A 26,853-nucleotide genomic window follows, 5' to 3' on the forward strand; every position below is an offset into this window, starting at 1 on the left:
GTTTTGTTTCAAGTAGCTTTGAGGGATTTTGAAAGAAAAAGAGTTTTTCGTGCACGTAAGGAGTGGTCATGTTTGTATGCTTGAAAGATAAAGAGAATTGTTTCTTTGATTGTCTTTACTAAGAAAGTTGTTTTCTATAAAATTTGCATTTTCCAACTCTCTTAGTTAGGAGTTTCATCGAAAGAGAAAAGTAGCATAAATCATCTTAGGTGCATCTTTGTAGTGGTTTGAGTCGAGTCTACACACCATTGGTTTCATTTCCGCTACCTTTTGTCTTTAAGAAAAACCATAAAATTAACGCTTAAAGTAAAATCAACGTAGTAACTTTTATTTACTAGGGCTCTAAAACACCAATTTAGATCAGGCTAGTGTCTTGGAGTAGGAGAGTAATTAACTCTCCAAGACAACAAAACCAAACAAGTAGCTTATCTTGTGATAGAATAAATCCAATTGTCTCATTTGTACTCTGGGAAAGCTCCTCTTAAAGGAGAAGCACGAACTCGTGTCCGAACCAGTGAGGGGATCAATCCTCCCTCGTTGGGAACGACGCCAGACACGCACGTATTACAAACGGTAAACCTCGGATTAACCATTGTCGAGGAGCCAGGGGTCACTTGTCAGTAAACCTTGAATTATTGTCAAGGAGCCGGCAAGGGGATTGAGCTTGATACTCTGCCCTTGCGTGCTGTCGGAGTGTAGACTGTTCCCCCAGGTGCATTTGTTGCGGTTGGTAACCTTAGTGACCATTATCTTTAGGATTCTACCGAGGTGACGGTGGAGGGAAGATCCCACTGTACCTGGAGCAGACGTCGGCTAGACTCACTTGGATTTTCCGGGGGGTTCACTTCACTCGAGACGGTTAAAGTGGAGGAACTTGTGCCGGTCTATTCATTAAGCAGGTTGCCGGGGTAACTGTTCCACCCGCCACTTCTGTACTGAATCCGGCGATGTTGGGTTTCATCTCCAACTAGCGTTTTCGGTCTGGAAGGCTACTGTTTGTGCTTGGTTTGACGCCATAGATTCTTTAGGCGTGTGATTCAAATTTGTTTGGTTCTTTAGAGACTTTAGGTGGTTTGATTTGAGATTTTACTTTGTTTTCGTGTGTAGTAGTTAAAAGTTTTTAGCTGTGGCGGAATTACCGAGACAGTCCCGTAGACTTCGGGGCAAGTCACCTGAGATTGTTACTGGAACTGATTTGTTGAGGAAACTCTGTAGATCGCGGGGTGGACCTCCTGAAGACGTCCCGGGTCATCTAGAAGGTTTGAAGGTCCTTGTAACTCCTCCTAGTGGCAGTAGAGTAGGTTCACCTGAAGAAGGAGAGTCTTCATTGGTAGTCCATCCAGATTACCAAGGTTTAGAGACAGGTTACAATCCTGAAGCTGTTGCAGTTTCTGAGCTTGTTGGTAGTTTTTCATCTACCAGTGATATAGGCGAAGAACCTGAAATATCTGAGCCTGTTACTCCAACTTCTAGTGTTCCTGATTCACCTAGGATTGAAAGAGTCATAACCGAGAATCTTCCTTCTGGTTTGATAGTTATTGAAGAACTTATTCCAGAAGAAGAAGTAGGCCTTGTTCTTGAAGATCAACCTACTCTTGACTTAAGAGAGCGTGAATCTATCTTTTACAGCCCACCTAGGAGTACTACTTGGTATCTTTCGTTAACTAATTATTTAGACAACTCAGGGATAGGTTTTTCTCCACCTTGTACTCCTTTTCCACCAGGAGGTATTTATACTCCTGTAAATATGTCTGGTCAGTCGTCCGTGTTTACTCAAACTCCTGAATCTTTCTTACACGGCGGTCCTTCTGTTCCTACTGGGTATCAATCACTTTCTGGTACCTTTGCGGGAGCATCTCCTCAACCCATTGATCATGGGTTATTAGCTGGAAACAATGGTAATATACCATTGGGTGTAGGAGACATTTACATGATGTCAGGTTCAGTTCCCGTTTCTCAACCTCAAGGTGGCCAATTACCGCCTGGGGGGCAACCTCAAGGTACACAAATTGTGTCTGGGGGGCATCCTCAAGGTCAGTATGTGCCTATGGTGCAATACATGCCTCAGGGTCAACCTCAGCCTCAATATGTACCCCAAGGTCAACCTCAGTATCAATATTTACCTCAAGGGTATCAACCCCAAGGGTATCAACCTCAAGGGTATCAACCTCAAGGTCAAGGTCAACCCTAGTATCAGTATTTACCCCAAGGTTATCAACCTCAAGGTCAATACTCGAGTCAAGGTTATCAACCACCTCAAGGTCAGTCATATGTTCAAGGTATGGGAACTGTACCTTTCAGTTATCAATCCTATCCTCAATCCGGTTATGGACCTCAGTATTCTCAACCTGTTACGGGTCAATACCCCGGAATTTTAGTGTGGGATCCATCACAGGGTCAACAGGTGTTGCAGCCAAGTATACAGTTGGTACCTCAAGCTGGACAACCCGTAGTTTTTGGTTCACCCCAGCAACCGCAACCTGTCCAGTCAAATGTTCAGACTTCTGTAACTTCGGTAGTTCCTCAACCGCCAATTGCACCTAGTACTCCATCTCAAACGGCTGCTGCAACTACCGCTACATCTACCGCACTTACTTCTGGAGTATCGACAACTCCGGTTTCTACTGTCTCTGCAACCACTCCTCAGGCATCTTTACCGTTGTCTGGATCTACGATTCAAACCACGGTCCAGATGCCTATAGGTCAGCCTGGTATAAGTACGGTTGTCACTACTCAACCTCAATTTGTTCAACAACCGTACCAGGGACAGTACCAACAAGGGCAAGCTGTCCAACAACCGGTTTACCAGTATCAACCGTATCCTGGGTATACTTATCAACAACCTCAGCAACCCCAGTACGGTCCGGTTAATCCTGGTTTTCCAGGAGGATATAATATCCCGAATGCGATTCCTGTTCCAAGTTATCCTGGATATCCTCCTCCTGGAGCTGGTCTTGTGACCCAGAGTTTTAGAGATCCTAACCGGCAATTACCGTTTATCGCAACTTTGGATTTACCAGACTTGACGCGCCTAACGAATGATCCAATTCAATATCTTCAGTTCTGGCCGCCAATGCCAAATAAGTTGCCCAGTGATATACCCAAGTTCGAAGGTAAGTCTGGAGAGGATCCGTCGAATCATGTGATGACTTACCACCTCTGGTGTGCTTCAAATTCTATCTCGGATGATTCGATCCGCTTACGTCTTTTCCAGCGTACACTCATTGGTCTCGCGGCCAAGTGGTACATTGAGTTACCACGGGCCTCTTTTTACAATTTTAGCCAGTTAGCTACCTCGTTCTTAACTCACTTTCAGTTGCCGGTCAGATACGATAACGGCACGGAGTTATTAACTTCACTAAAACAATCGACGTCCACGTATATTTCCGATCACATTCATGAGTGGAGACGTCGAAGAAGGTTAGTGAAAGTTTTTATTCTAGACCAAATCTTAGCTGAATGGTTTGTTAAATCATTATTACCGAAGATTACTGAAGATGTAGCTAAGGCCGGAGTAGTTACTGAGGAGCAAGTCATTGCTCAGGCACAGTATCTTGACTTAGTTTATACTCAGTCGGGTACGTTACACGAGAAGATCCCAGATCTTCCAAAATCAAATCAAATCGTTGCTGCTCCTTCGGGATCTCATGCCGCTGATGGTATGATTGGTATGGTGAACACAAAGAGCAAGAAGAAGTCTTCCAAGAATTCTACTACTCCTATAATCACCTTGCCTGATTCCCCGACAGGAGAGTCTTCTCCTGAACTTTCCGCCGATATTCATGCTGTGGAGTCATCTACGGCCAAATCAAAAAACGGTGGAAAGAAGAAAGGAAAGAAGAAGGCTAAAGCAGACAAGGCTCCAAAGGAGAAAACAGAAAAGTCGGAAACCAATGACGAAAAGCGCAAACCTCGATATCCTTGTCTTATTTGTGAAGAAGATCATTTTACAAGAGATTGCCCTCATCGGGCCGAGGTTGTGAAAATAGTCAAAGGTTCTCCCACTCCTGCTGTGTTGAAAGATCCTTTTCCGAAGCAGGAGAGTAAGATGATAGGTTCTTCCTCGACTGCCAGTGAAGAACCCATTTTGATGATGTCTCATGTGAGGATTGCGACTCGGTCGCAAGATTATGGTAGTAAGAATCCTGTTGATGGTAAAGAAGCAGAATCTTCTCATTCTAATCCATCAACCTCAGCTCCTGGTTCAGATCCACTACAGATCGAAAAACCTAACCCGGACTTAGTAATCAAACCGCCCGCCAAGGGTGTACTTCGAAGGTCTGCTTTCAATCCACATGCGAGAGCAGCCCAGAATTACAACATTGTTGAGGACTTAGCTGTTTCACCCTCAGCAATGTCGGCTTTAGAAGTGCTGCAATCATGCCCAGCACAACGAAAATTACTTTTGTCGGCTATAGGAGCTGTTGACATTCAGGACCCGAACCTGACAATCTTCGATCTAGAAAATAGTACACCGCGTCTCCCTCATCAGATGGCTTTCCAGATTCCAGTGATAGTCAAAAACAGGCCTATTCATCGGACTGTAATTGATGAGGGAGCTTCTACGTGTATTATGTCGATTCAATGTTGGAGATCGCTTGGTTCTCCTTCGCTGAACCAATCCCCGACCATCCTTAAGGCCTTTGATGGCCGTGGGTTCCGTCCGTTTGGTATTCTACAGGAATTGCCTATAGGGGTAGAAGGGAAAACTGTTAGTCTGGATGTGGAGGTGGTTGATGCCCCTCTAGACTACAACCTTCTTTTGGGTCGAAGTTGGTCATATGCTATGACAGCGGTCGTGTCATCGGTCTTCAGAGTAATCAAGTTTCCACATAACGGCAAGATCGTGACAATTGATCAGCTGACATACTTTTCATCCGACCCAGCCTCTTCAGAGAGTATCCAGCATGTCGGTAAAATGACAATCCCTTATAGGGACGTTGGCGTAGGTTTAGTTAAAGATTCCGGTTTACTGGGAACTTTTCCTTTCCCTCCAATCAACGCAGACCCTTCATTTGCATCAATTCATATGATTACATCAGATAACATTATTTACGACAATCCTTGGATTGTCCCATCTGAATCTGAGATAGACTCATTCGGTAATGCTATGACTTTGAGTCCATATGAGATTGCTTATGAAGTCGTCGTGTCTTTTACCGACTCCCTTTCAACCCAAATCGACCAAATGAATGTGGTCAGTGAAGAATCACTTTTCACACCAACCTCAGAACGGATAGCGTTTCCCGAAGTCGTGTCATCTGACGAGCAACTTCGCGAAATCCTAAGTGTAGATGATCTACCATGGGAAGATCTTCATCATAGATCTTCGTTTTTACCTGAGGGCGATGCCTTTGAAAACAATTTTTCATTAATCTTTACCGCTGAATATGTCAAAGAAGCTCAGAATCCAACGAAACATCCTGATTCAGAGTTGAATTTAGGGAATATTTCTCGTACTATTCCCATTGACATTTCAGTGAAGCTCGGAATTGTTGAGAACATTCATATAGGTGCCTCGTGTACAGATGAGGAAATTCAAAGTTACAAGGCCCTATTCCAAGAATTCCGCGACGTGTTTGCCTGGTCCTACGAGGAAATGCCAGGAATCGATCTCGCTATTGTTGTTCATGAAATCAAGACCTACCCGGACGCTAAACCCATCCGGCAATGGTTGCGTCAGATTCACCCTCGAAAAGCAGCTGCCATTAAAGCAGAAGTCGAAAAGCTGTTGAAAGCAGGTTTCATTTATCCGATCCCGTTAACGGATTGGGTATCGAATATTGTTCCGGTTAACAAGAAACAAGGAACAATAAGAATCTGTATCGACTATAGGGATATCAATCGAGCTTGTCCAAAAGACAACTATCCTACGCCCTATATCGATCAAATAATTGATGATTGTGCCGGAAGTGAAATGTTTTCCTTTATGGATGGTTTTTCGGGCTATAATCAAATCAATATTCTACCTGTCGATCAACCAAAAACGACATTCATTTGTCCATGGGGGACATTTGCTTATTGCAAATTACCTTTTGGGCTTAAGAATCCTGGCGCCACTTTTCAACGGGCAATGTCTTATGCATTTCATGACATCAAACACATTGTGCAACCGTACCTCGATGATTTGCCTGCTCATTCTTTACATCGAGCTGATCACCTTGTCCACTTACGAGCAATCTTTATGAGGTGTAGGCATTATCGTATTCGGTTGAATCCGCACAAGTGTGTATTTTGTATAGAGGCGGGTCGATTGCTGGGATTTGTTGTTTCAAAAGCCGGCATTCGCGTCGATCCCTCGAAGGTCGAAGCTATCATCAAATTGCCTCCTCCTTCGAGTTTGCGCCAACTCCAAAGTTTGCAAGGGAAAGAAAACTTTTTACGCCGATTCATTCCAAACTACGCCGAGGTCACTAAGGGTTTTACACGGTTGTTGAAACAAAATGCTCAATTCTTTTGGGACGAGATTGCCCAACAATCTTTTGATGCACTTAAGCACGCGTTGACCCATGCACCGTTGCTGCATCCTCCCAACTACAACCAAGACTACTTCTTATACCTCGCGGCTTCGCATTCCACTATTGGAATGGTGTTAGTTCAAGAAGATGAATTCGGAACGGAACATGTGATATATTATCTTAGTAGGACATTAAACCCCACTGAGCTAAAATATTCGCATGTGGAGAAATTGGCCCTGGCAGCTGTTCAAGCTGTCCAGCGTTTTCGTCACTACATTCTTCTTCGTAAAACTATAGTTATTTCGGATTGCAACCCTATGATTTATATTTTGACAAAACAACTGCTAGGGGGCAAGTACTCTAAATGGATCGTTATCCTGCAAGAGTTCGACTTGGAGTTTGAGAAGTCCAAGTCTAAGAAATCCTTAGTTTTTGCGGAATTAATGTGTGATTTCCCGCATGCTGACACAGAAACTGTGGCAGAGGAGTCCATTGCGGACGAATCTTTGTTTCTTATCAGTACTTTAGATCCGTGGTACGGGGATATAATCATCTATCTCCAAACCCAAACCTTTCAGTCTGAAGCTTCAAAGTCGGATCGTCGAAAAATTCGGTTTCAATCCCAGCAATACAAGATTATTGGAGATACACTTTATCGCCGGGGGGCAGACTTAGTTTTTCGACGTTGTTTAACTCACGAAGAGGCTGAGAGGGTTTTGAATGATTGTCACTCTGGAGCGTGTGGCGGTCATATGTCTGGGTATGCCACAGCTCAGAAGGTGTTGCGTGCTGGCTATTTCTGGCCGTTCATGTTTAAAGATTGTATCATTGCGGTCCAAAAATGCCACAACTGTCAAGTGTTTGATCGCAAGATGCACGCACCACCTGCTCCTCTCCACCCTATAATTGCCGTTGGTCCTTTCGCCAAATGGGGCATCGATTTTATAACTTGTAACCCTCACTCGGCCGGGGGCATGCGTATATCATCCTCGCGGTTGATTATTTTACTAAATGGGCCGAGGCGATGCCTACATTCGATGCAAGCGGCAAAACAACTGCAGTTTTCGTATTCAATCACATTATAACTAGGTTCGGTGTCCCGCAAGCGATTATCACTGACCATGGGAGCCATTTTCGAAACATCATGATGACTGAGCTTACAAGCCAGCTTGGTTTGCGCCACGATAGCTCTACTCCTTATTATCCACAAGCCAACGGTTTGGTTGAGTCTATCAACAAAGTTCTCATTATCATGATCCGACAAATCATTGGTATTCATCGGTCGAATTGGCACAACATGTTATTTTCAGCGCTATGGGCATATCGAACTTCAGTGAAAACATCAACAGGGTTCACTCCTTTCCAGCTAGTTTATGGCTTGGAAGCCGTGTTACCCATTGAATGCGAAATCCCATCACTTCAAATGGTTGTCGAATTACTTCCAGCTACTTCCGAAGAGGAGAAACGTTTATTATACTTAGCTCAATTAGATGAGACTCGACGTGACGCTGCATTGGCAATCGAGACTCATGCGAAGCGAATGAAAGCTCAGTATGATAGAAATGTGACCCCTCGAAGTTTTTCGGAGGGAGACCTAGTGTTATTATATGATCAAGCTAACGATAAGCTAGGTGCTGGAAAATTCGTTCCTATGTGGCATGGACCCTACATTGTAAAGCGAAAGCTAGCAAAAGGGGCCTATGAGCTAGTAGATTTTGATGGGGACTCTTTGGGTAAACCCAGAAATGGACTTTACCTAAAGAGGTATTATGCTTAAATGGTGGGTATGGAGAATTTTTCGTTAGGTTAGGTTTTCTTTCTAGCTAGTATGTTTGTTAGTTTAGATAGTGTGCCTAGTTTAGAAAGTGTGTTTTTTGTCATTATTCTGGCTTATCTTGGTTTTACTCTTGATATTGCAGATGTCGACGCCTCTCCAAACGTACATTGGATTTGCTGATGGTGCTTGTCGTAGTACACGGAATATCTCTTCCGCAGCTTGGGTTATCTATTCGCCCTCTGACGAGTTAGTTTCTATGCATGGGGTGAGCCTCGGTCAAACAACGAACAACATTGCAGAATACAGTGCAGTGGTTGAATTATTGTCTGAATCTATTTCATTCAGAATTCGACGTTTGATAGTGAGGTTAGATTCTGAACTCGTTGTATTACAGCTTAATAGAGTATATGCCATTAGAAATCCTGTGTTATTAAGGTTGTTTTTGAGAGTACGTCTCTTGGAACGTGAATTTGATTACATTGAATATCAGCATATTCCAAGGTCTTTAAATACATTAGCAGATGCAATTGCTTCTCGAATGTTGGACAGACATTTGTGATAATCATACAAGTAAATTTAAAAACATTTCATCACATATGTTAAACAAGATAAGCCGGTAATAATGATATATATATATAAGTAGGAGTGTGTCAAAAAATATACATCGTCTTCGATCATAGGTTGAAAAACACCTTATGATCGGAAAAATGATAAGTACAAAAAACCAAAAATGACATATGTGTCTACAAAGTGACTAGCCAATCACTGGTGGTGCTCTCTATACGAGACCACTGCCCGCGCTACCCTACACAGGAACCCTCTGATAGGTCCTGGGACTGCAACCACATAGCGCTGAAGTCGAATAGGAATGTCATCTATGGTGGTCTCTGGTATATCCGCCGTCAGACGCTCTAGATCCCGTTCCAGCTCGACTAAGGCCTCTGCGGCTGCATCCTGTGGGGCGGGTGCTGGTACAGCTGGTACTCTTCTCTCAAAAGCCCGGAGATTGGCCGGACGCCGTGGACCTACATCTGCATTTTGAAAATTTGCCACTGTCAGTTTTGAGACGATATATATAAAAAAAAAAAAAAAAAAAAATAGATAACTTAAAAACTTGTGAAAAATAAAGTACCTCTGTCATCCCATTGTTCTCCCTGTGGAAGAACCATGTCCGGATCATTCCGAAAATCCACTCCGGCATAAGGAAAGTCCTGAATAGCAAAGACCTGGTCCTCTAACCAGTGAAAATAACCAGCAGGGAATCGAACAACTGCCGCGCCCTCATCAGGATGCCGGGCCATCACCGTAACCCATCGTATCAGCTTTGGCTCCCGAGGACCCAAGATATCAACAGTGAGATGCTGAGGGATCAGCATCGGAACTCTCTCTAAGGCAAAGCTCACAACTAGAGGCCCATATCCAAAGGTCTTCAGTTGTCCGTTCTTTGCCCTAGTCAGTTGGGCCTTTATATTGGCCGACACAACATCGCACCAGTTGAAGATGGTGCCTCGGAAACAGTCAATCGCCATCCGCATTTGGGACCCGGTGGCAATATGTAGAGCGGCTGCACCGCAAATTCTGGTAACCGTGAAAGCTATAACCTTGAGTTCACGCCGAGAGATGTATTTGATTTCTACGCCTTTCGCATGGTTTTGATTGGGTATGCACCAATCTGCCCGGAGACTAGCAAGGGATTGGCCACCCGGCCTAGTCCCGGCTAGATTGAGTTACTCGCCCCTATTTGGCAAGCCAGTGAGAAAGTATATGTCAGAGGGCTCTATCTCGAGCTGGTGCTCTCCGATGTAAAAGCATTGCTCATGAATGTTCCATCTCTCAACCAGCCACTCCAAGAATCTCACCTGAGCCCTCATGCTAGGTATGGCCCAGTATTTATATAATCCGCATGCTTTTAGGGCATCAATGGAAGGTTGATGATTGATTGCGGCTAAATCAACGTCCTCGTGCTCTCTTTCTCTCCAATCCAACATGGTGAGTGCCCTACACACCAAGAAATGAAGATTAGAATTAATTTGGGAAAATTCAAATGGTTATTTTTGGGGTTTGGGGTTTCAAATTCCACCCTTCGCGGGGGACGCACCCCGCGTTTAGGACACAGAGCGTCGGACGCAGCTGGCCTGAAGGTGGGATGCGTACCCCGACCTTTTTCCTGTGTAGGAAAAGGTCGGGGGACGCAGGTCACCCTTGGGGCACCTGCGTACCCCGCAGAGCGGTTTTTAAAACCTAAAACCCCCCAAAAACCAAAACTAAAACCTAAAACAAAATTTTAATCGGATGAAATTGAAGAGGAGGATGTTGTGAAATACCTGGAAGAGACGGCGTTCGATTCTGACGGTCGGATTCTCCGCAACGACCACGGGAAGTTTCTTGCCAAAAGCCCTTTTCTCAACCTCAACAGTAAAATGGTAAAAATGACATGGTAAAAAGTCTTTTTATAGGTTTTTTGGATGAATGAATGCTAGGTTTGTTTATTTTTCACCATGGAAGGATATTTTTCAATGTATTTTTTCCTATCTTAAACAGGTATGAGTAATGTGTCGTTTTTGTGCAGGACAAAGGGATTTAGAGGGAAAATTGTCATTTTTCACGAACCAAAATATCAGAGTAATCTTTTAAGCCCTTTTCTGACTCCTAAAATATGAAAAGATTGCCGAGCGTTTCTTTTACACTCGTTAAAACGGAATTAAAAGACGGTCCCCTTATAGCCCTTTTCTGACCGTAAAAACAGGAAAAGGTTTCTGGGTTTTTGTCGTTTCAAACTCGATACTGGAAATAAAACGACGTGTCCTTGATCGCTTTTTACTTTTCAGGTCAGTGACACTAATCATGAAAGTACTCCTTGGTCGCAAGATCAAGCGGTTCCCCCATGTATTATTTTATACTTTTTTGGGCTTGAGGGACACAAATTTACGAAAAAGTTCAACCTGGAGTCTTCTTAAGTTTTTCAGACTCTCTAAAATTGAAAAACGCCGAGTTTCTCCTATATTGGGCTCGTAAAAATTTCACAGTAAAGGACCTGTTCAATGACAAACAGGAACGAACCACTCCTTCCTAGGGTTCGAATCAAAACTAGGTTGGACTCGTCCGAAGGATGAGCTTATAATCAAGCATATGTTATCCTCCTCAAGCTTCTTAAAAATAAAGAGGTACTTGCCAGAAATGGTGGGGGCAAAGAGAGAAGAATGAGCCTATTTGTTATCTTTTGTCTCAGAAGAAACTTTATTACCACTCTTGGACACGACACTTTTCATTCACTTGGGTTGGGAAATCCTTTGCCTCACAGTTGATCAAACCACATTGAAAGTCTTCAGCCGGGTTCCGGGGATTAACTTTGAGTCATTCGTCACCAAGCCATCTGTTGTGTCGTTATGTGTTCAAGAGGTCTGCAAACAAAACTTTCATCTGCAAAATACTTGTCATCCATTTGACCGTCCCTGAGTCAGTCCTTACAGCAACATTTCTTCAACTTGAACAAATGATTTCGTGTTGTGGGCTTGCCTGCAACAGGTCGCTTTCTATCGACATCAGCACATTATCTAGAAAGATGACTTAGAAATCGTCAGTACCTTGAAGTCTGCATGCATCAATGGCAAGTTTCTCGCCTTTGACGACAGTTTACATCATCGACTTTCGATCGAAGGATTCCGTGAAATGTTCGACATCAACTCATTTATTCACTTCTCATGGATTGTACTGGGTACTTTGAGAACCATTGACATTACTGGTGGTCTCTCTCACACTTGTTAACAGTTTACATCATCGACTGGTAATCAAGTGGTTTCTACCATGTTCGACATCAACTCATTTATTCGCATGGCTAGAGTCGTACCAATTCGGGAAGCAGAAATGAAGACCCTGGATCTAGTTTCCACCATCCAGGCTGCGAGGAGTTTTGTATTCATTATCTAAGTAGACTAATCATAAACAGATGGTTGCGCCCATACTGTGTCTACAAAAGTCTATGATTATGATGTACTACAAGATCATTCCTGTATCAGAATAGTTAGTCTGTTAGTTAAAGTTTTGATCTGAGTATGGGAATGCCTACCTCAGTGATGATATAATCTTATACATGTATTTTGTGTTGAAAATTGCAGGTTCTAACCAGGCTCTCCACGAGATAATCCTTGAAATGATAAAGCGCTTCACCCTTCCTAGATTTACAAAACCCTAATCTACTACAGGCTTCGCACTTTAGGGGGCAATCTGTTACACTAAAAAATGTCACCATGGCTATGTACAGTTAGTATGGCTCTATCAACAGTCATGCTATCCTCCTGGGCAAGTCTTAAGCCTTTGCTCTCCATGTCAAACTCCAAAAAGAGAGAAAGTCTTTATAAATATATTTATCTCTGGGTACGCAGGTTCTCTCAGCCTTACCTGCGGGTACGCACCCAATGTTCACAATAACTGCGTCCTTGGACGCTCTGTATGTAAAGGGGCAGGTGCGTCCCCCTGTAAAGGTCAAAATGCGCAAGTTTCATCTTTAAAAAGTTACTTGTGGTCATTTCTAAAGCATTCTAGAAGGTTGTTCGACGTGTATTGAGCGCCTCCAGATGGTTCATGTATCCCTACCAAAAAGGAACTTATCCCATCAAGAGAGGAGCTATCCCATCCAAAGAGGGGATTATCCCATTGATGGTGGACCTGATTAACTTCCTCTTGAGCACTATAAGTACAGGCATTGGGCCAGAAGGAGGGGAGGTTGAAAGCTAAACATTTCTAAGGGTAGAGGCTGCAGGAATTAGGACTCCCATTTAGAAGCTTGTGAGGAGAGATTGCCATCTTTACTTGTTCTATTTGGAAGTGGGTGAGCTTTGTCAAAGTAAAGGAGAACTCTTGATGGACCCTGGGAGGGACTTGCACAACACCAAGGCTCAGGTTGTAATTGTTCCTTTTGTTTCCTATTAATGCAAATGAGTCCATTCTTCTCAATAACTTGTTATTTATGAGTTGTTTCATATACTCCTTGGTCTATATGTTAAATGTGTTTTATCTTATGAGATTATCAAGTGCTATTTAATCGTTTGATTGTTAGTGGATGCAGGTTTCAAAGTGAAGGAGGATCTCATCCAGATCAGCGAGGCTGGACTGCTACAGCAGCGTTGGACTATAGGTAGGATCTAAACACTTGATTTCTTATATAGTAAATACATGTTTAGAGAAGGATTGCTCTTATTTGTCTTGTTTGTCACTAGAGAGTCTTAGGCTCCTAGGGAGGTTGATTTGTGTCCGCACTATCGACTCTTTCCGCCTGACAGGGAGTTAAAGTACTAAAGGAATTGGTACTGTCACCTTTAATAGGGAGTTAGGCTCCTATCTTCACTTGAAAAATGTAATGTATCTGCCTAGGTTGAAGAAAAAATTGATTTATATAGCTGTAATGGAGGACAAAGGTTATGATGTGGTGTTCAGTAAGGGAAAATCTTTTCTAAAGAATGTTTCTATTGGACAAGTGAAACAAAATTGAGTTAGAGTGAAAAATCTCTATAAGCTAGAGGTATATTTCACCATACATGCAGCCATACCTCCAGGAGTGAGGTGGGGCGATGTAGAGCCTTATTTCCAGAGTTACAAAGATTTGGGAAGGGTCCATATGAGAGCAGTTGTAGCTACAGTATACTATTCTCATGGATCTTTACCCTTGTTAAAGGGGCCATAGTATTCAGTAGCAGGAGGATCAATGTCAGTTGATGCAGTCAGATCTTGAGTGACAATTGCAAGCTAGTAGCAGTCAAAGACTCAGGAGATAGTTTCACCTCAGAGACACAATTGATTAAGTATGTTGGATGCTTCTCAGTTGTAGTTGTTGCAATAAAAACAACAACAGTGAAAGGTTGTGTTATTTTTGCTATAGTACATTCCACTGGAGCGGGATTGGGGTTGTGCAGAACCCTTTTGTTACTAAGAGGAAGTGTTGAAATTATAGCAATAAAAGGCTTCATTTGACTAGTGCCTTAGTCAAATGGAGAAAATTTGACTTTCCTCACCAGCAGAATGACTTGGATTGCAGTTAGCTAGAGTGGCATGGCCTTCTCTACTACTTAAGTCAATAAATTTGAGTTTGTAGGCTAGAATTGGAGTTGTGCATGAGTTGATTTCTTATATCTATAAATCTAGTTGATTTATTGTTAGTTGAACTCAATTAACTAAGTTCTAGTCAATTGAGTAGTTATGATTGTGTTAACTCACTAATCTCTTAGTTAACTAGTTAAACAACTAAAAATAGACCTAGTCATGCATGGAATTCGAATTTCCTAGTTGAGTGGATGGGAAAGGCACATTTGTATTTATAATTATATATTGTTGAATGTACAGTGATTTTTCACTGAGCATGTGATCAATTCCCCTTGGATTTGTGCAAGGAAATAGGGAATTTCCCAATTTTTTAGGAGCTTAGTTCCACCAAGATTGCACAAGGAATTAGGAGGTTAGTTGAGACTTGAATTGGATAAGTGTTGGTCAGAGCAGGTCAGGAAGCAGGAGAATAGTTTTCACAGTGCATGGTGTGCTTCAGAGTTGAAGCAAGGCATTGTAATTGTTTCTCTTTCTCGTCTGAATTAATGCAAAGCAGCAGAGGAGTTTTTCCCATTTGGGCACCCCTGTAAAATCCTTGTGTTTTGATGGTTGCATGTTATTGCATGTGTTTCTATCATGTGTTATACCTTTCCACATAATAGTAGAAGAAATTTATGTCTCTTGATTTTAGTTCAATTTCATTAGCAGTAGAAAATTTATTGCAATTTCTACAAAAAATGTTATTAGTTATAAGATGAAAAGGTTTTTAATCACAATGAATAAAGAAGTCAAACAATACTAGAGTTTAATGTCATGATCAAAATAAATGGGGTGACAAAAGTCCATGACATGTTATTGCTATCTTCTAAATATTGGGGCAAGCTACAGAGGAAAAGAAGATGTTTTAAAAGATGGTCAAAGTAGGGGTCAAACAATACTAGAGGTTAATGTCATGGTCAAGATCTTCATAATTGCAAAATGCCATGACATGTTATTACTACCTTTGGAAGATTGGAGTTGGATCTTGAATGTAACCCTTAGAAAAATTAAACGTAAATGAAAGTGAAATGACATTAAATGTAAATTGGCATGCAAATGAAATGAAATATAATGAAATTGAGATGACACATGGGATGTAATGTGAATGGAGGGAAAATATGTTAGGATATGTTTCTATGAAATTATTAAAATATTCATTCTCATGATTCTAGGGTTAGGTGTTTTGTATTGGTTGTTGAATGAGGGTTTCAAGTGTGTTCTTTCTTAGAGAATTTTGTATAGAGTAGTGGTCATGTGAGGATAGTGTGAGGGAAGTGAAAACTCCCTATTTCCATAGCAGGGAGGGCTTCTTATGATATAAAATTATGTTCCAATTAATAGAAGAATATGGATTCGGTGTTGTGTATGTAATTTTTTATACTTAGTTTTTTGATCATGGATATGTTATGCATAGTTTCTACATCTATGTATGCTCAATTTTTGCCAACTTTTTCTGTGAAATTTTATTTTTAATTTTTAGTTCATTTTTATTTTTCTTTTGTTGGCCCTCCTGGCAATAGGTGCCAACAAATTGCATGAGCCAGGAAATTCATGGTCCCCTTCTTCAGTTGGGTAGCAATAATGATGGAGAGAAGTCCAGGAGATTGAACATGTGGTCTAAAGGAGGCTATGGGCCTAACCAACTTGTAGCTTCAGGAAGAGCACAGCATCTTTGACTTCATAGCTGAAATTTTCTAGGTTATGTCAGTTCGCAGGCTCCTCGTAATATGGTGGCTTATCATTGCCTTGGTGGAGATTTCTGTGTTTCCACAGGGCTCTCTTACTCTTGGGGTTCTTTTAGTGTTTTCTTTGTCACAAGAAAGACCATGGAGACCCATATGGTAGTCATACAGTTGTTAACAGAAAACACGATAGACAGACCCCTTGTTAATTGCTACAATGAGCTAAGAGGTCAGGTGCAGTGTGTAAAGGTTGTAATGGAGAGAGTATCATTCAAACTTTTGCATACCTCCCTAAAGGCCCAAAATGTGGATGTTGTACGTTGTTGTATTTTTTATGGATAGCGAGATAGCATGCTCACTAGTGATGTGTTGAGCAATGAGAGAGAGACACTACACAGTGGGAATGAAGTGCTCATTGTCAAGAGAGCAAACGACGCAATAGTTCTACACACCATGAAGATTCAACTAATGATGGGTATAGTGAACAACATTGCAATGACCCATAACTACACAAGGGTGTCAAGGATGAGCCACCTGGGTGATAACCAGCACGATGCGTCCTCCAGCCCCTAGTTGCGGTTTTCGTTTTAGGTTGGAATGTAGTTATAGTAAACTCAACCGATTGATAGGAACTGGGTGAGATATGTTAGATGAAACAATAGAGTATAAAGTCATTAGGAGAGGTTTTGGACATCACTGCACAAATAATGTGGGAACAAGCTATGTATAGTTTTTCCACACCCAACCCTGACAGCAGCGTAGGTGCTTTTATGCTAGAAGAGTCATCGCCAACGTATCACTCATTACTTTGGTAACATGGTATGATTCGATCTATTGTGAGCCCAACCACTGCATATAAAAGAAGAGCCTGATTGTTGTGAAAACATATGGACAACTATTCCATGAGATGAGGCTCTATTGTCAGTGTTTCTCGTGATCTATTGCAAAATCAAGCACGGACACGATGTGTAGGTGTGTTTTGGGAATGGCAGCAGGAGCCTAGATAGTTACACATGGAATGGAGATAGATAATGGGATTGCTTCCATCTCCTAGCATGACAACGCGACCTACATTTTCTTAGATATTTTGCAGCACATGTAATGTGGTTTCCACACAAATTCCTCTACATCTAGCGTGTCACATGGGATAGGCATGAGTATTGATGAATAAATGTTTTCATCAAAGTTTTTCTTTTGGAACCATGTGTGGGTTGTCAAAGCCTTAATATGAGACTAAATTGTAAGGATGTATATCTTAATTATGTGTTCGAGAAGTTTGGCAATGGACTGTGCCGGGGGAGCCCAGTCCAATCTAGAATATGCATAACCTAGAACCTTTAATTTTTTGTTATAGGCAAAAATTTTCCAACAAATGCACTAGTTGTTTGTATTAATATCATTTTTTTTAGCATCATACTGTTTTATTTTTATGTTTTCAAAGAACCCATGCAACGTAATGAGGGAGAGACAAATTTTTATAGTAAATTCCCCAACAACAGCAGATTCCAACAACACTGACCAGTGACAGTATGTAATGAGTTTGAAAAACTGCAGCGGGCATGGAAAGTGGACAAAGGGGAGAGTAGTAGAGAGTTGATTGCGGGATACAGTAGATAGATTAGAGTAGAGAAGGAGAAAGGGTTGGGGTCTTGCGAGAAGGAGGTTGAAATGCCCATAGAGGAAGAGGTGTGACATGAGGGATCACAATAATAGAGTAGAATATGAAAGAAACATGCAGTTCTGCATTCAAAGGAGGATTTGGATTATGTAGCAGCAATGCATGGGTGTGGATGTTTGTCTTCAACTAGCTTAGGATGAGCCACGATTTTGTGTTGGGGTCTGTTGAAGCTTAAATGTAACCCTTAGAAAATTTAAATGTAAATGAAAGTGAAATCACATTAAATGTAAACTGGCATGCAAATTAAATGAAATGTAATGTAATGAAACTGAGATGACACATGGGATGTAATGTGAATGGAGGGAAAATTTGTTAGGAGATATTTCCATGAAATTATTAAAATATTCTTGCTCATGCTTCTAGGGTTAGGGGTTTTATATTGAGAAATGAATGAGGGTTTCAAGTGTGTCCTTTTTCTTAGATAATTTTGCACAAAATTGTGGTTGCGTGAGGAGAGTGTGAAGGCAGAGCATCCTCCCTACCACCATGGCAGGGAGGGTTGTTGATGATGTAAAATTATGTTCAAGTTAATAGAAGAATCTGGATTCAGTGTTGTGTGTGTAAATGGTGTGCTTAGTTTGTTGATCATGGATATGTTATGCAAAGTTTCTACAGTTGTGCATGCTCATTTTTTAGAATCTTTGTGTGTGAAATTTTTCAATTTTCAATTTTCTTTTGTTGGCCCTCCTTGCCATAGGTGCTAACGACTGGTTCAAGTTGCAAAGGAAAAGAAGGTATTTGAAAAAATGGTCAGAGTAGGTCTGAAGTTAGATGTTTTTAATTATGGTGCTTTTATAAATATTAAATCATCTATTTTCTAGGAGAAGTGGAACACTTCATATTTTGGGTGTCAAACTCTCTACACCTATTATTTTCTATTTTTAGAAGGTAGTTACGGCATGAAAAATGGGATAAATGACATAAGTGAAGATTTGGAAGTGGTTGGAATATCATAGCCTTGGAGGTGGGAGTTTCTCTTGAAATCCCAGGACCACTATATATACAAAATAATAGGGGAATGAACCACAAGATTCCCTCCTCATTTTCTAGACCTTGTATCTCTTTCTGTTTATGTATAGTTACTTAGTAAATAATGATCTATCAAACACGTAGCCAATGAAAAATATTGAAATTGAAGTTAATAATAGGGGAAATTAAACTCGATATTCATAGTATGGGTTTTCATGGCTAGAAAAGCAAAGGATATATAGAAAGTAATGAAATGTAGAAGGCAATGTTGCACAATGAATTAGATGTTGCAAAGGTGTAATGTACCTTTCCAATCCATAGAAGCATGGGTGGTTTCGAGTCATGCCTTTCTATATCCCATGAGCTATTCCAAGAAAGAAGAAGGTCGATAGAATAAATTAATAAATAATTAAATAAGGTGGTAAAAAGTAACTTTAGAAAAATGAATTGACACATGGTTTTCATAGGAGGGAAATATTATAAAAAATAAGAGACTCAAGAGGAGACATGTAAAGAATTATTAGTGAATTGACAAGGAGCTCAAGCAACTTACTTAGTGAGGGAGAAACCTCGATACTTCACATTCTTAATGTCAGAATATACAGACTAGATGGTGGTGGTTGGTTTTGGTCATTGTAAATCCACCCTAGCTGATCATTTGAATTTGCAAGGAGATCAAAGCATCCATTGAGGATGCCATTTATCCATCAATAAGAGAAGAAAAATCGTTGCATCATCTAGGAGGTCAAAGTTGTCTATGTTTGCAGGGACCAGGTCATCATATTCTTGGGAGAAAACTAATCTCGAAAAAGGGTTGAATCATTGAAGCATTAAGGAATTGGTTGAATTGTCACACATTGAGGATCAATTCAATGCAAGAGAGAATTGATTGGATGACGAGTCACTTCCATAAAATTAAGGGGCAAATTGATATCCTGTGAGGGTTGAATTTCCTATACAAGAGGGTCACATCATTGGCATTCTAGGAGCATAGGAGGATTGATTTTCTAGAGGGGGGTGAAACTATTATTGTTAAAGGGCTGAATTAAATCCTGTTGTAGCATCCGAGATTAATTAATCAAGTAGACCAAAAATCGTGTGCTTTAGGAGGCCAAATTGACGCAATGAAGAGGACTAGCTTTATTATCTAAGAGGTTTGAATTGTGAAGGTTGCATTGATCATATTTAGGTGGGCCAATTTCATCCATCAAGGGGGTCGAATTGATCATTGGAGTGTTGAATAATTGAGAGAATTGTGGCAAGAATTTTCAAGAGTTATTCCCTAGGTTTTGTGTCAAAATATTTATGTAAAATTTCCTACGAAGAACTTCATTAATAAAATATAGGTAGAGTTTCAGCATCTCTGTAATTTCTAGGTTTTACATTTACAAAATTTATTTGACATGCTAGTAATTCTATTGTGCGAAATTGTGCATTTTTTTATTATGTCTTTGGGAAAGAAATTCACAATGTATTTTTTTGAAGCAAATTTCTGAAAAAAATAGTCAAATAATTTTACGGGGAAATTAAAGTGGTATTATTGTGAAAGTCTTAGCATATTTGATGACTCAATGGGATCAAGAAATTGTAACTTATAGGAGGAAGAAGGAAAGGAAGAACCCCTACCCAGAATTAGAGGAAGAAGAAAGAGAAATGGGAGATTGTGAGTATTAGCCCCGAGAAATTCTTAAGCATTCCCTAAATAATTTAGCCAAAGGACAATAGGAGATAGCGATAAGACAACATGAGATGGACCAGACCATGAAAACCATCACTCAGTCAATGTTTGACCTTCATGGTAATCAGCCCAACAATGGAGAAGAAGGCTCAAACGGAAATTGTAACTTCCTCAGAGGATATAGCAATTGTCACGTTGAGGTCAAAAATTCATCTAATCCAATTCCCTCACTAATAAATAAAGCTACATCAAGTCCACTGTTGCCCAAATTATTAGAGGAGCCAATAGACACCGCTCCACCTTCCTCCTCATAAGCTCAAGTCCAAGTTGTCACAATACAAGATATGACTTGCTATGCAAACATAATCCCTGAAGTAGTCAAACACACCATTGCAAAAGTGGCGGAAGTGGTCAGTCAAGAATGTAGGTTCACCCCTAATCAGCGTATTGAAAGGGAAACTAGGCAATGGATTCCCAAAATAGGCACTTATACTTGGTCTCGTTAAACTTCTTACGTGTAGTTGGTTAATTTATGCAAGCACATAAAAATGCTTATTGCTTGAGTCTTCATTGAACAATCTAACACACAACAAGAGATACTAGTTTGCATGGTAGAAATGTTGGAGAAAATGAGAGGCTAGAAAAGAAAGTCTATGTCCTAGCTAAAGTGCAAGTAGACATCACCTTCACCCCCTTCGATGAAGACAATGACTCACCTCCACCAATCTAGGTTGACTCTACCACAACATGGCATTATCACTTTCACGCCTTCCGATGAAGACAATGACTCATCTCCACAAATCCAAGTGGACTCCCACAAAATGACATGATCAAGCAAGCAACTTTCGTGTTTATATTTTAATTTATAGTTTCAATATTTCCATTGTTTTGAATGTAATGGTGAGTCACTAGCCAAGTAAATGCATTAATTGTATTTTCAGTTCAACTGGGAGACTCTTTGCATTAACCATTAACAATATGGAAAATTTGGATCTCTTCTATTGGTCTAGTTTCCCAAGTGGCAAAATAATATAAAAGAAAAAATGGTCATGTATATCCCTTTTTGAAAATTAATACAAGTTCTCAAACTTTACAAAAAAATATTTAACTAATTTCTTTCAATTGTAAACTTAGTATTAATTGTGTAATGCCCCATATTATATACATTTTAATTAATTTAATGCTTTCATTATGAAAAAACAAAAAAACAAAACAAAACTAGATAAATAAATATATAAATATAATAATTATGCCGATAGAAGTGTTTATTTTAGAATAGAATTTCTAAAATTTTAATATAATTACTAATAATTATTAAACAGATGATAGAGATTTAACCTTTTAGAAAATTTTAAAATATTTTTAAAAATAATCATATATCAAAACTTGAAATTTATCTCAAAAAATAGTTATATTTTTTCTAATACAAAAAAGATAATTATAATAAATTGTCAATCAAACAATTTGGTTTCAGCTCAACTAATAAAACACCAATCATAATAATAATAATAATAATAATAATAATAATCATACATCATTTCTTTTCAAATCTCATATATTAATTAAAATAATCTTCTAAAATAATCTTATATATTAATAAAAATAATCTTCCAAAATAAATACCTAATGCCTTATATATTAATAAAAATAATCTTCTAAAATACATACCCAATATCACAGCCCAACCCCTATTAATTCATTTATGAGGTTACAGCCCATTAAACTTTGCTTTATCCATGATATTCACCACATTTGCTATCCATTTCTTACCTAATCTCTTTCCATGGTTAAGAAAAAAAAAATAAAAACAATTAGCCAAAACTTTCCATTTTATCATTATTCACCACATTTACTATCCATTTCTTACCTAATCCCTTTCCATGCACCATTCAAGTAATCAAAATCCTTGGAACATGCTTGCATCATCCTTTCTATGATCTCTCTGGTATTCTTAATCAACAATTCAAATCTGTAGTGCTTTCTCACAAAAATTGGTATTCATTTCCTGTGGAACTGCTTTCAGTATTCAACGCACAAAGCCAATATTCTCAGGGTCTTCGTACACTGGACTTTGAATTAGAATACTTGATACGGGGCCCTGTTGGTGTACATGCACTTAGACTAGCTGTGTTAGTGTACATGCACTTAGACTAGCTGTGTTGGTGTACATGCACCTAGATTAGCTCCAGTTAACTTATTGCTTGCATGTGGCACATGTACACATTAACATAAGATAAAGCACACTTAGCTTTAGTTAGCTTTAGTTATTGCATGTAGAACTAAGCTTAACTTAGTTTCTTTTATGTATTTATTCTAAAACTAATATTGTAGAATCAATTTTCATTCTTTTCTCAATTCTTGCTCGCTTCCTTCCTTCTCTTGCAAGCTTGTTTATTGTTTTGCAGATCTAGATCTGTGTATCTCAAAAATCTTACATGGTATCAGAGCACAGGGATTTGTAATCAGTGCACAAGCAATTTTATTTGCAGGTTTAGAAGATTGAAGCAACAACAAAGAATGGAGTCTAAATTGGAGTTTCCACAATTGGCAATTCTCACTCCATTTAATTATTTCGAATGGAAGCCAAAGATTCAACTTCATCTCAGAAGTAGAGGCTTATTTCGAATAACCATGGGAACAGAAGTTGAACCAAAATCAGCAATGGAGAAAACAAGATATTTCAATCGCATGGACGAGGCCTTCGGCATCCTATGTTTATCTATTTCTCCGAAACTGCTATTTCATGTTGAATCATGTTCAACTCCAAATGAAGTATGGAAAATTTTGGAAGAATTGTTTGGAAAACAGGATGAAATGCAAGGTCACATTCTCGAAAATGAGTTAAACTCATTAGATCCGAGAAACTTTGAGAACATTCAAGATTTTTTCACAAGGTATAAATCCTTGTTGGTGCAGCTGAAAGGATGCGGGATCGACAAATCTAAGCAAGAAAAGCAGTTGATTCTTTCCATTTTATCAAAACTTGGTCCAGAGTATGCAGTATTCGTCTCTACATTCCACATAGTCAGATCTGCAACAGGTGCAGATTGGAAGATGCCCTCACTGGATTCTTTTATTCAGTATTTGATGCATGAGCAAGATAAGCTCATCAAAATGGGCACACTTAAAAATTCCAAAGCGCATGCACTTACTGTGCATGCAAAAGGAAAGGCAAATCCCAAACCCCCTGATGGATCATCTGGCTCAAAGGAAAGGAAAGGAACGAAAGGGCAATCAATGTGCAATTATTGCCACCGTGGTTTTCATCCTGAATCTGCATGCATGAAGAAGACTATAGATCTTATGGCGCAGACACTCCAGCAACACAATCTTGGAGACCACATTCCTGAGAATGCTAAGAAGAAGTCTGGAGAAAAAGCACCAGATCCAAGAGGTAACGGGCATGCTTTGATTGCTCTTCATTCTGCACCACAAGAATGGATCATCGATTCTAGAGCTTCACATCATATGGCTTTTTCAAAGGAATCCTTTTATTCTCTACATGCATACTCAGGTCCTCCCATTCTCATGGGGGATAATTCTGCAGTTGCAGCAACTAGACAAGGAAGAGTGCAATTCGAAGATGGAAGTTTTGAAAATGTCTTGCATACTCCAAGGCTTTCTGTGAATCTTCTCTCAGTGTATCAGATGACACACACAGGCAGCGGAAGGAAAGTGGAATTTACCCTAGATTCCGTGAGCATTTATGACATGCAAACCAATTTGAAGATTGCATCTGGCAAGGTAAATGATCAATCTCATCTGTATACCTTTTCTGATTTTGTTCCTCAATCAGATTCTATTTTTCTACTTACGCATGCAAATGAAGAAAGGAGGAATTTGGCGACCAGGGAAAAGAAGAGGAGCAGCGGTGGTGTTCCGGTGGCGCAAGCAGGTTTGATAGCCAAAATGTCCGCGGAAAACAGCAGCGGCAACCCAGCAGCTGCGAGTGGGAACAACAGGAGAGCGCATGCGCCTCCTGGCGGGCCGTCAACATTCGATCTCTTCAGCTGGTCGGAGGGGCCACCCGACAGCGTGCAGGTTCGAACCCCCGCGAGGCCTTCCGTGAGCACAGACAGCAATGCCTTTGATCAAACTGCAAATGCGTCTCCTGTCGGTCGGCCAACCATACGTATGCACCAGCCTGCTGGCGGGACGAGCACGATCACGTTTGGCGAACAAATAACTCCCAAGGAAGCAGAGGCATTGCTGAAGAGGAGGCCTTGTTCTGATTCAAAAAAACGAGAAATGACTGGGAGTGGAATCTTTAACCCGGATAATCCAACTGAAGGTGCTGATTCTGCCAATGGCTATTCTACTCCTGATCGTCCTAGCTCCAACGTCGTCAAGAACGACTTTGTCAGCTATGGGAAGGACGCTAATGGAATGTCGAGTGGCTTCTCTAGCTACGCCCAAAACTCCAATGTTATCACCAACAACTTCAAAGGCTACAGTGAAGGCGGCAATGGCCCCAGTGATCGATTTACATCATATGCAGATAACGGTAACGTTCCCAGAAACGAGTTTGAAAGCTACGGGAGCAATGGAAATGGAGCGATTCAAACCTTCACCAGTTATGCAGACGGCGCCAATGTACCCCAAGACGTTTTCAAGTCTTACGGGAAGGATGCAAATACTCCTCTGCTTACTTTCACCAACTACGGGAATTCGTCCAACTCTCAGCAGGACGAATTCAAGCAGTACGGGAAGGGTTCCAACAGTCCTGACATCACGTTCACCAGCTATGGCCGAAATACCCAATTCAAAGAGTATGATAAGAACGGCACGCGGGGCATGACCTTCTCATCCTACACTAATTCCACTACTGCTTCCAATTCCAGCACGATAGGGATGGGCGTGGAGGCAGGGAAGTTCTTCCGGGAGAATCTGCTGGTCCAAGGTTCGAGTCTCCCTTTGCCTAACCTGAGAGATTACATGCCCAGCAGATCATTCCTGCCTCGATCTATGGCCGACAAGCTTCCCAGCTTCAGCAGCCAAAGTTTAGGAGAGCTGGTGCGAATGTTCCGCATTCCGGAGAACTCGAGCATGGAGGGAATGATGGCGAAGACGCTAAAAGACTGTGAACGCCCGGCGGTGAAGGGAGAAATAAAGAAATGCGTGACATCGATCGAAGGGATGGCAGAGTTTGCAGTGGGGATATTAGGGGTGAAGGACACCACTTCCTAGCAGTTGTCTTTTCTCTACTATTGCATTATATTTTGAGGGGGGTTTTCTTCCCACTGGGTTTTTCCTCTTTCTTCCTTTTTTATGCATTGTATATGGGTACCTAAAATGGCCGTATTGCTGGGACTCATTCATTTTGCATCACACTCACCTAAGTTATGCTTAAGGGGGGGTGTTGGTGTACATGCACTTAGACTAGCTGTGTTGGTGTACATGCACTTAGACTAGCTGTGTTGGTGCACATGCACCTAGATTAGCTCCAGTTAACTTATTGCTTGCATGTGGCACATGCACACATTAACATAAGATAAAGCACACTTAGCTTTAGTTAGCTTTAGTTATTGCATGTAGAACTAAGCTTAACTTAGTTGCTTTTATGTATTTATTCTAAAACTAATATTGTAGAATCAATTTTCATTCTTTTCTCAATTCTTGCTCGCTTCCTTCCTTCTCTTCTAAGCTTGTTTATTGTTTTGTAGATCTAGATCTGTGTATCTCAAAAATCTTACCGACCCATTCAAATTCGTTGATGCATAATAATATGACACGACAACTCTTCAAAGTGCCGACGAAGCGACTCTCTGAAACTTTTGATGATATGACACGGTCATGCTGACTTCGATTATAGATCGGAGGCATCGGGATTACGAGGTTTCGGCTACAAATGAAACAGTTGACTTCATGACTGTGCTATCCGATGACCAAATCAAAGGTCAACATATCCATGACAGCTGCAATGATAGTTAATTATTTCCATGAAAGCTTCTATGATATTTATTTATTTATTGTGCAGCGACCAACCAGCTTCCACATGAAAACAACAGCTCGATGTCCCATTATAAACACTGGTGTAAAGGAATCATGATAAACACGTGATTGGAAATTAAAGAGAATTGTTACATTACTCCCAAGCACCAATTGCTCCGATGGAAGTGAGGAGGGAGGTTGCAGCTTCAAAGTCAAACCAAATACAGCCTAAACCACAAAACGACATGCAATTTAGGGTCTGACCATTGTACGTTAGGAACATATCTGTCAGCCTATGAGAGAAGTAAGTGGGGTGTAAATGGCACAAATTCCTACTTTAATCGCTCAAAGTGATGATAGATTTAGAGATCATATCATATGAGCATTAAAATTTCAATGAAAAACAAATCAGACGAGAGTAATGAATAGAGGCAAGATTTCATTCTACCATGCCCGGGTCCATATTTATTAACCAATCAACTCTTGATTGTGGGTTCACAAAACTTGATTTAAGGGAAAATGTTTTTCCCAGTACACATTTCGTAATAGGAAGATAAAAATTTCAAAAATATAATATAATAATTATAATTAGGTAAATTTAAAAG

The 26,853-nt window shown here is 40.4% G+C and overlaps 1 protein-coding gene across 1 annotated transcript in view; it reads left to right on the top strand.

Moving 5' to 3' along the window:
• LOC149241435 (uncharacterized) overlaps nt 1–25,504 on the top strand; it is a 51,442-nt gene extending 25,938 nt beyond the window's left edge. Inside the window, exon 2 of the mRNA XM_089370543.1 lies at nt 24,114–25,504. Within this exon, the coding sequence (XP_089226669.1) occupies nt 24,114–25,504 (1,391 nt within the window). The remainder of the gene's footprint in view (nt 1–24,113) is intronic.
• Nucleotides 25,505–26,853: the final 1,349 nt, after the last annotated feature.

This window comes from Pinus tabuliformis, chromosome 8, assembly GCF_031772625.1.
Source record: "Pinus tabuliformis cultivar Carrire ecotype Pingquan chromosome 8, CPIR1, whole genome shotgun sequence".
NCBI lineage: Eukaryota > Viridiplantae > Streptophyta > Pinopsida > Pinales > Pinaceae > Pinus > Pinus tabuliformis.